General features: G+C 44.9%; 1 protein-coding gene, 1 non-coding gene and 1 pseudogene across 24 annotated transcripts in view; 1 reads left to right on the top strand and 2 right to left on the bottom strand.

The window, feature by feature from the left end:
* The window catches only part of CFLAR (CASP8 and FADD like apoptosis regulator), a 48,462-nt gene that overhangs the window by 20,826 nt on the left and 12,379 nt on the right, over window positions 1-15,257 (bottom strand). For 15 of the 23 annotated variants that reach the window (XM_003949939.6, XM_054679207.2, XM_054679201.2 and 12 more), the window contains exons 2-5: window positions 13,372-13,789; window positions 10,356-10,461; window positions 7,390-7,525; window positions 3,039-3,121 (exon numbers count right to left, since the gene is read on the bottom strand). In XM_003949939.6, coding sequence (XP_003949988.1) covers window positions 3,039-3,121; window positions 7,390-7,525; window positions 10,356-10,461; window positions 13,372-13,652 — 606 coding nt within the window. In that variant the 5' untranslated portion in view covers window positions 13,653-13,789. Of the gene's footprint in view, window positions 1-3,038; window positions 3,122-4,530; window positions 4,670-6,904; window positions 7,300-7,389; window positions 7,526-10,355; window positions 10,462-13,371; window positions 13,790-13,997; window positions 14,190-15,257 lie in introns of those variants that run through there. The other 8 variants (XM_063791523.1, XM_063791522.1, XM_063791525.1 and 5 more) reach the window with 4 other exon arrangements.
* On the bottom strand, window positions 1,487-1,549 carry LOC112208466 (U7 small nuclear RNA). The gene has a single exon (XR_002942947.1). It is a non-coding gene; the product is annotated as a U7 small nuclear RNA (small nuclear RNA).
* Window positions 3,621-5,987, top strand: LOC100611177 (inosine-5'-monophosphate dehydrogenase 1-like; annotated as a pseudogene).

The raw sequence follows: 15,257 nt of genomic DNA, 5'->3' as shown, positions 1-15,257 counted from the left end.
TCAAGTGATTCTCCTGCCTCAGCCTCGCAAGTAGCTGGGATTACAGGCATGCACCACCACACCTGGAAAATTTTGTATTTTTAGTAGAGACAGGGTTTCTCCATGTTGGTCTCAAACTCCCGACCTCAGGTGATCCACCTGCCTCGGCCTCCCAACGTGCTGAGATTACAGGTGTGAGCCACCGCGCCCGGCCTTAGGGTCACATATTAAATATAGAAAGTTTAAGGAGAAACTAATATGCAAAGCATACGGGCTCACAACAGGCTACATAGCAATGAATATGCTTCATTTACAAAATAGAAACACAATAGTAAAAATATGGCAGGTTTTTAACTAAGAATGACAATATAATTTATATTAGACAGACAATAGCAGAGAAAGCTCAGAAAACCTGGATCTGAATCCTAAATCTGCTTTTTCTCATTATTTGGTATTACAGAGACTCAGAAGGACAAAACAAAGCACATTTCATTCTTTTAAAAAATATATGCTAGGCCAAGTGCAGTGGCTCATGTCTGTAATCTCAGCACTTTGCGAGGCTGAGGCGGGCAGATCACCTGAGGTCGGGAGTTCAAGACCAGCCTGACCAACGTGGAGAAACCCCATCTCTACTAAAAATATAAAATTACCCGGGCGTGGTGGCACGTGCCTGTAATCCCAACTACTTGGGAGGCTGAGGTGGGAGAATCGCTTGAACCCGGGAGGTGGAGGTTGCGGTGAGCCGAGATCGCGCCATTGCACTCCAGCCTGGGCAACAAGAATGAAACTCTGTCTCAAAAAAACAAAAAGTATGCTCTAAGATATGGTATGACAAGTATATAGTTTATTATATACATCACAGTGCAGTGAAAGGAGTATGGGCTGGGCCCAGCTCTGCTAGTAGTTAGAAGTAGACAATTAGTTAATGTTCTTTAGGGCTAAGTTTCCTTATTTTGTTCATTAAGGGAGTTGGATAATATAATCCGTAAATCCATTTTAGCTCTGAAATTGCATTGCTCAGTAGTGTCTCTTACAGACATATTCTCCAAGAAACCATTTATATTACAAAAGTGGTCAATGTTTTCATTACATATTTTAACGAAAGCATTTATATATATATATAAATAAATATATATAAATATAAATAAATATATATAAATATATATATAAATATATATATATATATTTTTTTTCTTTTAGAGACAAGGTCTCACTCTGTCACCGGGGCTGGAGTGCAGTGGCACATTCACACCTCACTGCAGCCTCAACCTCCCAGGCTCAAGCAATTTCTCCCACCTCAGCCTCCCAAGTAGCTGAGACTAAAGGCACACCACCATGCCCAGCTAATTTTTGTATTTTTTGTAGAAATGGGGTTTTGACATATTGCCCAGGTTTGTCTCGAACTCCTGGGCTCAAGCGATCCGCTTGCCTCGGCCTCCCAAAGTGCTGGGATTACAGGCGTGAGCCACCACACTCAGCCAAAAGCATTTTTTTCCTTCTCTTTTTTTAGGGCTTTCTGGCAAAAACTGAAAAGCCTGCTAGACAAATTCTAAAAGAGCTGTTAACACTGCCAAAAGCATTTCTAATTTAACCATGAAATTGTACCCGGGTCTAAGTCCTCACTACAAACTCCACATATCTATATGAACATGAGGATAAGATTACACCAAGATTTAACTTCTCAAGATAAAAGATTAACTAAAGAACAATTCCGATACCTTGTACTAAGTACTACGAACACAACAACCATAAGTGACTATATGATACTTATGCTCATGAACACCCTCAAAAATCTTTTGTTTCATCACTCAATAACAAAATAACTTTTGCTGAAATCATTAAAATTAGCTCAGTAAAAAAAACAAATGCACAAAGAAGTACAAGGATATTTATTTTATAGCATTATTAGTAGTAACAAAAGATTGGAAAGCATCTAAACATACAGCAACAAGAAAGGGCAAACACATTATAACACATTTAGAAAATGAAACGATTTAATCATTCAGAATAATGATTAAGTAGAGGCAGTTCCATGTTAATCACATGGAACAATTTCCAAGAATTTTCAGATCAGGACAATGGGCATAGGGTGCTATCATTTGTATAAGAGAAAAAAGCAAAAATGAAACATATGTGTAGACTATCTCTGGATAGTTACAGAATGAACTAGTTCACAACAGCTGCCTTTAGGAAAAATAATTGGAGGTCAGTATTATAGGGGTAGGAAGAAAACATTTTTTTTGAGACAGAGTTTTGCTCTTGTCACCCAGGCTGGAGTACAATGGCACGATCTGGCTACTGCAACCTCCACTTCCTGGGTTCATATGATTCTCCTGCCTCAGCCTCCCAAGTAGCTGGGATTATAGGCACCTGCCACCATACCTGGCTAATTTTTGTATTTTTTAGTAGAGATGGAGTTTCACCATGTTGGCCAGGCCAGTCTCGAACTCCTGACCTCAGGTGATCCTTCCGGCTCGGCCTCCCAAAGTGCTGGGATTACACGCATGAGCCACCGCACCCGGGCAAAAAAATACTTTTAAAACCTCTTGTAGTACATTTAAATTTTTTTCCATAGGCATGGTGCATCTATTTTTATTTTTAAAGTTACATTTTCTTTTTTTAAGTTACAATTTCAAGTGAATAAATGAACAGTGAAAAAAACGTCCAATTGTCCAACTGTATGTATGTGTGTGTATATATATATATATATGTATATATATATATATATATATATATATATATATATAAAGATACAGATGCAAACCCACATAAAAAAGAGTCTAGAAGGAAATATACCAAAATGCTAACAGTGGTTGTCTTTGGGTAGTGGAATATAGGTGATTTATTTTCTTTTATCTTTCTCTATAGTCTCCAAATATCTCAATGAACATGTATTAGCTTTGAAATATAAGAAGTTACACGTTTTTAAAACAAATACACATTTCTATCACAATTTTTTCAGATATTAAATAAAGCACATGCTGTGAGAATATGCATATTTTTATTAGAACTCTGAAACGGTTTCAGGCTGGGATTCCATATGTTTTCTCCAGACTCACCCTGAAGTTATTTGAAGGATCCTTGAGACTCTTTTGGATTGCTGCTTGGAGAACATTCCTGTAACTTGTCCCTGCTCCTTGAACTATAAAAGCAGAAGGGAGGTACTGAGTTAAAACTTATAAATTATTATCAAATAAATCTTCAATAGTGGTTCAGTCCAAGGTCAATCACCATCTTTCAAAATACCCTAAACTTTCCAGCCACCTTACTGAATTCAAAATTTCAGATGACTCTTCGACCAAACATCATTAAGAATGGAGTATAGGGCGCCCTGGCCCGCCCCGCCGCTGCCGCAGCCGCAGCCCCCGCCCCCGGCCCACCCGGCCCACCCAGCCCACCCGGCGCCTGGCTGCAGCGTGTCAGCGGCGCGGCCTCCGCGTCGCAGCAGCTGCAGCGTTTATGTCGGGTCGCGGGGTCTCGCGGCAGCATGAGGGACTACCTATCAGCAGCGGCACCGGCTACGTGGTCGAGGCCGGGTTCACCGCGCTGAAGGGGTGGGTTGCCCCTCCACACCTGTGGGTTTTTCTCGTTAGGTGGAATGAGAGACTTGGAAAAGAAAGACACAGAGGCAAAGTATAGAGAAAGAAAAAAGGGGGCCCAGGAGACCGGCGTTCAGCATACGGAGGATACCGCCGGCCTCTTAGTTCCCTTAGTATTTATTGATCATTTTTAGGTGTTTCTCGGAGAGGGGGATGTGGCAGGGTCATAGGATAATAGTGGAGAGAAGGTCAGCAGATAAACACGTGAACAAAGGTCTCTGCATCAAGAACAAGGTAAAGAATTAAGTGCTGTGCTTCAGATATGCATACACATAAACATCTCAATGACTTAAAGAGCAGTAGTGCTGCCCGCATGTCCCACCTCCAGCCCTAAGGCGGTTTTCCCCTATCTCAGCAGATGGAACATACAATCGGGTTTTATACGGAGACATTCCATTGCCCAGGGACTGGCAGGAGACAGAATGCCTTCCTCTTGTCTCAACTGCAAAGAGGCGTTCCTTCCTCTTTTACTAATCCTCCTCAGCACAGACACTTTATGGGTGTCGGGCTGGGGGACGGTCAGGTCTTTCCCTTCCCATGAGGCCATATTTCAGACTATCACATGGGGAGAAACCTTGGACAATACCTGGCTTTCCTAGGCAGAGGTCCCTGCGGCCTTCCGCAGTGTTTATGTCCCTGGGTACTTGAGATTAGGGAGTGGTGATGACTCTTAACGAGCATGCTGCCTTCAAGCATTTGTTTAACAAAGCACATCTTGCACAGCCCTTAATCCACTTAACCCTGAGTTGACACAGCACATGTTTCAGGGAGCACAGGGTTGGGGGTAAGGTTACAGATTAACAGCATCTCAAGGCAGAAGAATGTTTCTTAGTACAGAACAAAATGGAGTCTCCTATGTCTACTTCTTTCTACAAAGACACAGTAACAATCTGATCTCTCTTTCTTTTCCCCACACCGCGCAGCAGCTCTTCGCCAGCGACGAGGGACTCACCTACAACGACTTCTTGATTCTCCCAGGATTCATAGACTTCATAGCTGATGAGGTGGACCTGACCTCAGCCCTGACCCAATGGTCACACTGAAGACGCCGCTGATCTCCTCCCCCATGGACACTGTGACAGAGGCCGACCTGGCCATCGTGATGGCTCTGATGGGAGGTACTGGTTTCATTCACCACAACTGCACCCCAGAGTTCCAGGCCAGTGAGGTGCAGAAGGTCAAGAAGTTTGAACCGGGCTTTATCACACACCCCGTGGTGCTGAGCCCCTTGCACACTGTGGGTGATGTGCTGGAGGCCAAGATGCATCATGGCTTCTCTGGCATCCCCATCACTGAGACGGGCACCATGGGCAGCAAGCTGGTGGGCATCGTCACCTCCCGAGACATCAACTTTCTTGCTCAGAAGGACCACACCACCCTCCTCAGTGAGGTGATGATGCCAAGGATCAAGCTAGTGGTGGCTCCAGCAGTGTGAGGTTGAAAGAGGCAAATGAGATCCTGCAGCTTAGCAAGAAAGGAAGCTGCCTATCGTCAATGATCGCGATGAGCTGGTGGCCATTATCACCTGCACCACGCTGAAGAACCAAGACTACCCTGTGGCCTCCAAGGATTCCCACGAGCAGCTGCGGGTACCCATGAGGATGACAAATACCGCCTGGACCTGCTCACCCAGGTGGGCGTCGATGTCATAGGCTTGGACTCGTCCCCAAGGGAACTCGGTGTATCAGATCGCCACGGTGCATTACATCAAACAAAAGTAACCCCACCTCCAGGTGATTGGGGGGAACGTGGTGACAGCAGCCCAGGCCAATAACCTGATTGACGCTGGTGTGGATGGGCTGGGCAGGGGCATGGACTGCGCGGCTCCATCTACATCAACCAGGAAGTGATAGCCTGCAGTCGGCTCCAGGGCACTGCTGTGTACAAGGTGGCCAAGCATACCCAGAACTTTGGTGTGCCCATCATAGCCGATGGCGGCATCCAGACCGTGGGGCATGTGATCAAGGCCCTGGCCCTAGGAGCCTCCACAGTGATGATGGGCTCCCTGCTGGCCGCCACCATGGAGGCCCCCGGCGAGTACTTCTTCTCAGACGGAATGCAGCTGAAGAAGTACCAGGGCATGGGCTCACTGGATGCCATGGAGAAAAGCAGCAGCAGCCAGAAACAATACTTCAACAACGGGGATAAGGCGAAGATCACGCAGGATGTCTTGGGCTCCATCCAGGACAAAGGGTCCATTCAGAAGTTCGTGCCCTACCTCATAGTGGGCATCCAGCATGGCTGCCAGGATATCGGGGCCCACAGCCTGTCTGTCCTTCGGTCCATGATGTACTCAGGGGAGCTCAAGTTTCAGAAGCAGACCATGTCAGCCCAGATCGACGGTGGCATCCATGGCCTGCGCTCTTACGAGAAGTGGCTGTACTGAGGACAGCGGTGCAGGGCGAGGTGGTGGAGGGAGTGCACCCCAGTGTCCACCTTCGGGCACAGCCTCCCTCCATAACTGAGTGGTCCACAGATTTGCACTATGGGTTCCCCAGCTCCTTTCCAGGGAGAGAGGAGGGGAGGCTCTGAGGGGTCTGCAGCCCCCCTCACTGGGCATCCCCTGCAGAGTCAGGACTGCTCCCTGGGCCAGGCTGCCCTGGGAGCCCCCCTGAACCCAGGCAGCTGGGCTCTCAGGCCCTGCGCCTGCCTCAGGTCTTTCTTGCTGCAGCCTGCTCCAGCCCAGCCCCCACCTCAGGGACAGACGGCCCCTCCTGGCTTCTCCTATAGGGCACCTCCCTGTCCCCAGCCCCCCAGGAAATGGTGCTCTCCTGGCCCTGCCTCTGGCCCTTCCCAGGCCACTGCCCCCTCAGGCATGTGGCACTTCTGAGCTCCAGACCTAGGCCAAGGGGAGGACTCTGCCCCCTTCCCCAGCTCTGGGCTACCCTTGGGTCCTGCTCCTCAGGCCACTTCCCAGTCCCTGGCCCTGGGGAGGAGGCTGCCCTGGTCATGGCTGCCTGCCTGTCATTCCTGACTCACCACCGTCCCCACGTGTACCATTCCTGCCCTCTCCTCAGCTGCAGTTGAAGGCTTTAACTTTACACACTTTGGGATCACTGTTGCGTCCCTGTGTGTTAAATAATCGGAATAAATCAAGCAGGTCTCAAAAAACAAAAAACAAGAATGGAGTATAAATGCTACTTCTGTTTTTGATCTTTGATCAGTCATTTAGAGTATGTTGGGGTAAAAGAGTGCTCTATAGATCAATGAGTCTCAGCCATGCCCTTTAGGCTGTGATGCTATGGTGGCAGTGAACTTGCTAACAAAGCCCAAGCTGAGGCTGAGTCTAAAAGACAATGAGGAATCCAAGTAAAGCAGAAGGCCAATGTGAATCTGGTCCCTTTTATCAAGGAAGAAATCAAATGTGCTCTTTTCCATAAGGAGGTTTTGTGAAACTTGGGACACATGCAAGGAAGGTATGAGACCCAAATGACATCACCCGAAGTTGGATAGTGGTTGTGAGGCCAAATACCAGAGCAAGGCAGTAGGGTTCAGCATACATGCAAAACCCCTGAATGTTCATAGCTCTGCCAGCCTGTGCAGATCCCAGATTCTTTCTTGAAGACTGAAATGTTAAGAACTGCTTGGCAGCATTTTGCAGAGATCATGAATATACAGGGCAATGGAGTTGGCAGATCTGGGATATGAAGAATATAAAGGGACGTGATTTCTAGCCACAAGCTAAAGGAGGCTTTGGTCATCCGGGTTCCATTCCATCCACCTATCCAACAAATGAATATTTATCAGTCATGATGCCCACCCCCATGCACAGAGTACTTCCTCTAGACCACTGAGAGGCCAAAATTCTTACCAGACTGCTTGTACTTCTGGATTTTTGTCTTCAGGTCTATTCTGTGGATGTTCTTTAGGCATTTTTCTAATAAATCCAGTTGATCTGGGGCAACCAGATTTAGTTTCTCCAACTCAACCACAAGGTCCAAGAAACTCTAAGAGAACCACCAACAAAAAACAAATGTCAATAGAGCTAGCTAGGCCAGGTGCAGAAGTTCATACCTGTAATCCCAGCACTTTGGGAGGCTGAGGCGGGAAGACTGCTTGAGCCCAAGAGTTTGAGACCAGCCTGAGCAAAATAGTGAGACCCCCATCTCTACAAAAAATAAAAAAAATAAGCTGAGTGTGTTGGCACACACCTGTGGTCCCAGCTACTCAGGAGGCAGAGGTGGAGGATCACTTGAACTCAGAGGTCAAGGCTGTAGTGAGCAGTGATTGCGCCACGGCACTCCAGCCTGGGCAGCAGAGCGAGACCCTGTCTCAAAAAAAAAAAAAAAATAGAGCTGACTAATAAGCCCCAAATGCAAACCTCAGTCCATGTGATTTATAGCAGTAAGAAAATGTGACAAGATGAGCCCTTTCAGTGACCTTCAGTGATCTTAAACCAGACATCTCTGTCATGAGCAACTCAGACTCCTGATTTTTACTCAGAACAGAGGTGGTGGTAAGTCTTTTGGTCATCAATCTGCTCCTTGGTTGCAGACAGACACGTGTGCCATGTTGTGTCATTGAGAAGGACCGTGAAAGAGCAGGGCTGAAAAGACAATCCTCCTAAGTTTATTATTTTCCAAAAGGCCAGGCTGGTGTCATAGTGAAAAACTCTAAGGGCTTCTCTGAAAAAGGAGAAGAAAGGTAGCTGGGGAAAGACTTTATGAGAAAAATCACATGTTATAGTTTTAAAGTTCCCAAAATATTTGAATCAATGTTGGGCCTTCCAACTCATTCTGACGTTCTGAAACAGGGGGTTATAAAAAAGTGAAATTACAACAAGGTTTGAGTATTCTGCTATTCATTTACCTTGGGCCACAGTGATTATGAACAAACGATATTTCAGAAACAGGCATTGCTTTGGGATCTATTTCCTTTGCATTTAACATTTAGTTACTGAAGTGCTATCTTTATTTTTGAAAATAATAATCATAATTTAGATATATATAAATGGCTGGGAGAGACAATTACTAGGAGAAACCAAAAAGGGAGTTCTAGTTTCATTTTCCTTCCCATTTTGCATTTGATGGGACTTAAGAAACAAAACTATAATCATTAGGAACATGAGGAAATTCTCAAGCAATGACTTATCTGAATCGTTACAGGCAAGCACTGGCCTGCCTATTTTGAGGACCTATTGTCATATTTTAGAAAAAATAGGTTCTCAAACATTTCCTGGCCTATCCTTAGGTCAACAGTACCATGTAGGGCCAACTGGAATGTTGTTTTATTTTATTTTATTTTATTTTGTTTTATTTTATTTTATTTTATTTTATTTTTGAGATGGAGTCTGGCTCTGTAGCCCAGGCTGGAGTGCAATAGCACAATCTTGGCTTACTGCAACCTCTGCCTCCCGGGTTCTAGCAATTCTCCTGCCTCAGCCTCCCAAGTAGCTGGGATTACAGGCGCCCACCACTATGCCCAGCTAATTTTTGTACTTTTAGTAGAGATGGGGTTTTGCCATGTTGGCCAGGCTGGTCTTGAACTCCTGACCTCAAGTGATCTGCCCGGCTCAGCCTCCCAAAGTGCTGGGATTACAGGCATGAGCCACTGTGCCCATGAGCCATTGTGCTAGGCCAACTGGAGTTAAAAAAAATTTTTTTTTTTTGAGACAGAGTCTTGCTCTGTTGCCCAGGCTGGAGTGCAATGGTGCAATCTCGGCTCACTGCAACCTCCGCCTCCTGGGTTCAAGTGATTCTCCTGCCTCCACCTCCTGTAGCTGGGATTATAGGTGCCTACCACCACGCCCAGCTAATTTTTTGTATTTTTAGTAGAGACGGAGTTTCACCAGGTTGGCCAGGTTGGTCTCAAACTCTTGACCTCAGGTGATCTGCCCACCTCAGTCTCCCAAAGTGCTAGGATTACAGGCGTGAGCCACCGTGCCTGGCCATGGATTTTAAATATTTTTCTAGCAATCATGACATCCCTGAGATCTTCACCACTACCTGGTCTTCTTTTCTTCCTTTTTTTTTTTTTTTTTTTTTTGAGATGGAGTCTTGCTGTCACCCAGGCTGGAGTGCAGTGGTGCCATCTCAGCTCACCGCAAGCTCTGCCTCCCAGCTTCACACCATTCTCTTGCCTCAGCCTCCCGAGTAACTGGGACTACAGGCGCCTGCCACCACACCCGGCTACTTTTTTTGTATTTTTAGTAGAGATAGGGTTTCACCGTGTTAGCCAGGTTGGTCTCGATCTCCTGACCTCGTGATCCACCCACCTTGGCCCCCCAAAGTGCTGGGATTACAGGCATGAGCCACTGCGCCCGGCCTCCTGGTTTTCAACTCTAAATCTCTACTTTTACCATTTCCCAGATACACCAGTCACAAGAACCTCCCCCCACCCCACTCCTACATGTAGCCTAGACCCCACAATGACCTTGAGTCAGCTGAGGAGAAATAGATGGCAGTAGGAGAGCGATACTGTAGTGGACTAGCACCTCCTTCCTGTTTCCACCCAGCGCAAGCAGATGGGATGTCTTCCCCACACCCCCATCAAACCAGGGAGGGAAACACATATGAGCCAGACCTATGAATTTTACAGAAACAAGGATAAAATCCAAGGATGAAAGAAACATCCAAGACCACACCAGAAGATGTTATAATCCTATTTCTTCAATTCATAAACCAATTATCTTCCCATTCATGTTGTTTAAAAGCCACCTGAGATGTCTGACTCCCACTATAGTGGCGGCAGACTGCCTGCTTCCCTCTCTCTGTATCAAAGAGTAGCTCCCACTTCTGATAGGCTCCTGGGACCATGAACCAAAAGAAGAAAACTCACCTTCTCCTTGCTTATCTTGCCTCGGCCCATGTAATCCTTCATGAGGAAAATTAATGAGGACACATCAGATTTATCCAAATCCTCACCAATCTCTGCCATCAGCACTCTGCAAACCAGACAAGTTCATTTAGTTAATTCAGACATCAGTCCTAAGACAACTCCAAGTGCCCACGCCTCCCCTATGCAACAATGGATTAAAAGACTAGTTCTTGCCCCTGTGTAAATGTGTCCCTCCCTCATAAAACAGCAAGCCTAGATCACCCCAGGAAGAGATCTTAAGGGACCTCAAAAAAGGGAACTTGTCCTTGCCCGTTTAATAGGAAATGGTACATCCTTTGCCAACTAACAGTTTCTGAAAACAACTCAGAGAATGGAAACTTCCTTAAAGAATCCCCTAGCTCCCCCAGAGGTTACAGTGAAATGACTTAAGAACCCAAATGACTAACATAAAAGACAGAAATAGAATTTGAAGTAGCCTTCTCTGTTTAACAAGCTCTCAGGTGATGTTGATTCAAGGACCATATTTTGAATTGCAAGATGCTAAAGGAAAGAAATACCTGAGATATCCTGGTCCACCTCTGAACTCAAAGGGTACAGGCATCTGGATCACAAGGATTCTGAACTTAGATGTCTTTGCCTAGAAAGCCTCTCCTGACTCACTGGTGGCTGGAGCTAACACTATACATATATATACATACATATATATATATATATATATATTTTTTTTTTTTTTTCCCCCTAGGAAATAGACTTTGAGAACCAACAACCACACTTTTCTGGGGCTCCTAAGGACACCCTGTGGTTAGTATTGTTACCATGACATTGTCATCAAGGCCATTTTCCCAGTTAGGCTCTCAGATTCTTGAGGATGGCAGACTTTTCATTTTGTCCTAGAGCTTACCAAAACACTTAGCACATGCCAAAACACAATGAAGCCCACTCACCAGATGAATAAATAAATCTAGCACTCCTCTTCAACTGCCCCCCCCACCCTTCCCAGAGGGCCTGAAGAATCTCCACTCATCATAGCAAGGAAATGGGAAATGGAGAGATTGCCCTATTCACTGAAACTCAGTTGGTGCCTCCCGGAAAGTCTGAAGATTACTGACATTAAAACTGATGGCTGAATAGGTGGAAGATTAAAAAAATAATAATAATAACAATGATAATAATCCCTTCTCTCTGTAGAGTGCTTCACAGTTTAAAAAGTACTTCACATAGTAAATTATTACAACTGATGCTCACAACAACCTTGTAAAGTCGGGTATTATTATTTTTCGCTTTACAAGTAGGAAAACAGAGGCCCAACAAGGTTAGTGATTGGCCCAGCCTGCCTGGCCCATAATTGGTAGATCTGAGGCTTGAAACAGGTCTTCCAGCTACAATGAGCTATGATCATGCCACTGCACTCCAGCCTGGATGACAGAGCAAGACCCTGTCTCAAAAACAAACAAACAAACAAAAAAACAAAAACCAAAAAAACAGGCTTTCCAAGTTCAAATCTCATATACTTTCCAAAGCCCACACTGCTTTCAGCTCTCTTTAGTATAGTTCTTGATAATAATTATCATCTCCAAATACACATTATCAACATAATAAAAAGCTGGTGGTGGAGAGAAAAAACACTGGCTGGGCATGGTGGCTCACACCTATAATCCCAGCACTTTAAGAGGCCAAGGAGGGCAGATCACTTGAGGCTGAGAGTTCAAGACCAGCCTGGCCAACATGGCAAAACCCTGTTTCTAGTAAAAATACAATAATTAGCCAGACATAGTGGTGCGTGCCTGTAATCCCAGCTACTCAGGAGGCTAAGGCAGGAGAATCACTTGAACCCAGAGGCAGAGGTTACAGTGAGCCAAGATCGCACCACTGCACTCCAGCCTGGGCTGCAGAGCGAGACTTTGTCTCAAAAAAAAAAAAAAGAAAACACCAACTTAAGGTTACAAGTTATCTTCCTTTCCCCAGGAACTCAGTCTCTCAGTAGCTTCCATGCCCCTCTGAACCTCTAAAGACATTAACATGTGAACAGGAGGAAGGAGCAACCCAAAGCTTGTGGGAACTAAAGCAGACTCCAGTGGCCATTTCCTCTTTGGACTGAAGGGACTTAGATGTGGTTAACTGAAGAGATTTTCAATTTGGGCTCTCCAATGTCTCCAAGCGCAGGAAGTGCAGGAAGGGAGCCCACCCTGATAAACTTCCTCAGCAGGGGTAGGGCCAACAGGGATTCAGAAGGGATGATGGAGTTTCTACAAAGGTAGGAAGATTACTGTCAGACTTGTTATTTCCTTTCTTTGTACCACAAATTATCAAGGACTGACTTCACAGAAAATGAACTAGTAAACACTGCTGCAGATCTCACACTGTCAGAGGCTGGCAAGAATGACTAGCTCTTAGTCATTCCTATCTTTCTTCACGTCTTGTCATTCTATCCTTCAGGCAAACACATACCAGCTGTCCCTTCTACCTGCATATGATCCCAATTCCTTTGAGAAAGCATGTTTCAGCTGGAGGCAATGGCTCACGCCTGTTATCCCAGCATTTTGGGAAGCCAAGGCAGGTGGATCACTTGAGGTCAGGAGTTCAAGACCAGCCTGGCCAACATGGTGAAACCCCGTCTCCACTAAAAATACAAAAAAAAAAATTAGCCAGGCATGGTGGCGCACGCCTGTAGTCCCAACTACTTGGGAGGCTGAGGCAGGAGAATCGCTTGAACCCAGAAGGTGGAGGTTGCAGTGAGCCAAGATCACGCCACTGCACTCCAGCCTGGGCAACAGGGTGAGACTCTGTCTCAAAAAAAAAAAAAAAGAAAGAAAGAAAGAAAAAGAAAGCAAGAAAACAAGTTTCAAGAATTTAAAGGGCTCACAGGAATGAAGTGACATCATCTGGCAGTTGGATAAGTGGGCAGAGACAGTAAAGTGGCTGCACTTCTTATTATCCTCGTTTCTGCCATTCAGTAGAGTCTGAGACACTTCACTCCCTCCCACCCACCCAGCCTCAGGAAGAGTTGATGAATTACCTATAGTCCGAAACAAGGTGAGGGTTCCTGAGCAGGTGGGTCTCCACAGCTTTTCTGTCCATCTTCAAGATACGTTTGAGCAGGTCAAATCGCCTCACTCTGTAGAGCAGTTCAGCCAAGTCCCCGACAGACAGCTTACCTCTTTCCCGTAAAATATCCAGAAGGTCCCTGACATTAGGTGGAACCACATCTATAGCAACATCCCGGCACAAAAAGAGCAGCATCTCCTTCTCATCTGTATCAAGTGCTTCTTCAACCTGATGGATGACTTCAGCAGACATCCTACTGTTAGACTAGGGAAGCTCACAAGGGTCTTGCAGTACAGCTCCGGGCCAGTCAACAGAAAGCCAGCAGGCAGTCAACTTCATTTCTGAGGGCTGACTTCATTTCTTTCAGAATCCTTTCCAGTGGGGGAGTTCTGTGGTTAAAAGGGAATTTTTCTGAAAATCTTATCAAGCTAACTTATGCCTAAGATTGAAAGTATGGGCTCTTTCTTTCTGGGTGGTCTCCCTGACCTAAGTAGATTAAGTTCTATAGAAAGGGATCTATAGAAGTCTAAAGAAAGGGATCCTTGGTAGACAGAACCAAAAACAGACTAATCCAAAAAGACAGAGAAGAAAACCTACATTGTAAAGGAAATGAAACAACAGATGAACTCATCTGCAAGGAAACCCCACATTCTTTTTCAGAATTCATCAGAATGTAAAGCATGTTCAGGGAAAATTACAACTAAGGGTTTAATGGCCTCAGTAGGAGGAATAGGGAAGAAGTACGTAGTAGAAGGAAGTGGGAAAAGCCCAATGACAGACAGCCTGACTAAATCAGGGAAACTTGTGTCACAGAGTTAAACCTCCACCTCAATGACTCCACCCACGTGGCCTTGAACAAACAATGGAGAAAAGAAGTTTCTGTCCCTGTGCCACTCCTTTTTTCTAGTTGCTCTCCTACTTCAAAAGCCCCTCACTCACACCTGAGGGCAGAAACCTCTGCTGCCATCCTCCTAGACCCCAAGCCCTTTTCACAGCTTCATCATGAATGCTCACAGAACCTGCCACCAAGTTGTCAGGTTTGGATCACGTCTTCAGACCCTGAGCCCCATGGAGGTGCCAGAGGCCCTGACTCTCAATGCACTGCTACATGGCAGCAATTGCCATCAGTGCTTCTGATGTTCTCAGTGGAACATCAGGAAGTTACAGAGGATCTGGGGAAAGATCTCACTCCTGGGAGGGGGCCGGGTAGGAGGGGTAAGGAGCTCATGCAATGGGTGTGTTCTTAACTTCTTCCATTGAAACTCATCCTATTTTCTTTCAAAATTTAAGTTGCTAACCTATCTACTCTAAGTTTCACAGCTAAAACTTATGTTAAATCACCTCTTGTGTTCTTTATCTGTTCCTACAAAACAATATTTCAGGTTAAAATCAAATTTATTAACAAAAAATAAGTGGAAACACAACCCAACTCTAAATTGCCAATGGTTGCTTTGTATTTGTGTTCAAGTATATTTATATATTTATCTAGATGTATTTTGTGAAAGAAGCACTGAATCCATTTATTTATATACATACAGTATCAGTCCACAAAAGATTTGAGCTATCTTAAAATAAAAACACATAAATAGAAAAATTTTATATGAAAACAAGGGGAAAAATTAGGTTAGAAATTTGAAATGGGCTTGCCCATTCATCCAAACTTCACTTAAATATGATTATTTGTAAATAACTGGAGAAATTAAATTTGCTAAGTTAAATTTACTAAAATTAAATGTGCTCAATGAAAGTGGAAAAATTGGCACTCAGACTATTTTACTTTTTTTTATCAGAAAGATAAATACAAATTTTATGTGTTCTGGACAGCCCAAATCTATACTCCACTCGCAGGCCAACAGT

This window comes from Pan troglodytes, chromosome 13 (genome assembly GCF_028858775.2).
Source record: "Pan troglodytes isolate AG18354 chromosome 13, NHGRI_mPanTro3-v2.0_pri, whole genome shotgun sequence".
Classification (NCBI taxonomy): domain Eukaryota; kingdom Metazoa; phylum Chordata; class Mammalia; order Primates; family Hominidae; genus Pan; species Pan troglodytes.
This window is presented reverse-complemented; position numbering and strand designations above follow the sequence as displayed.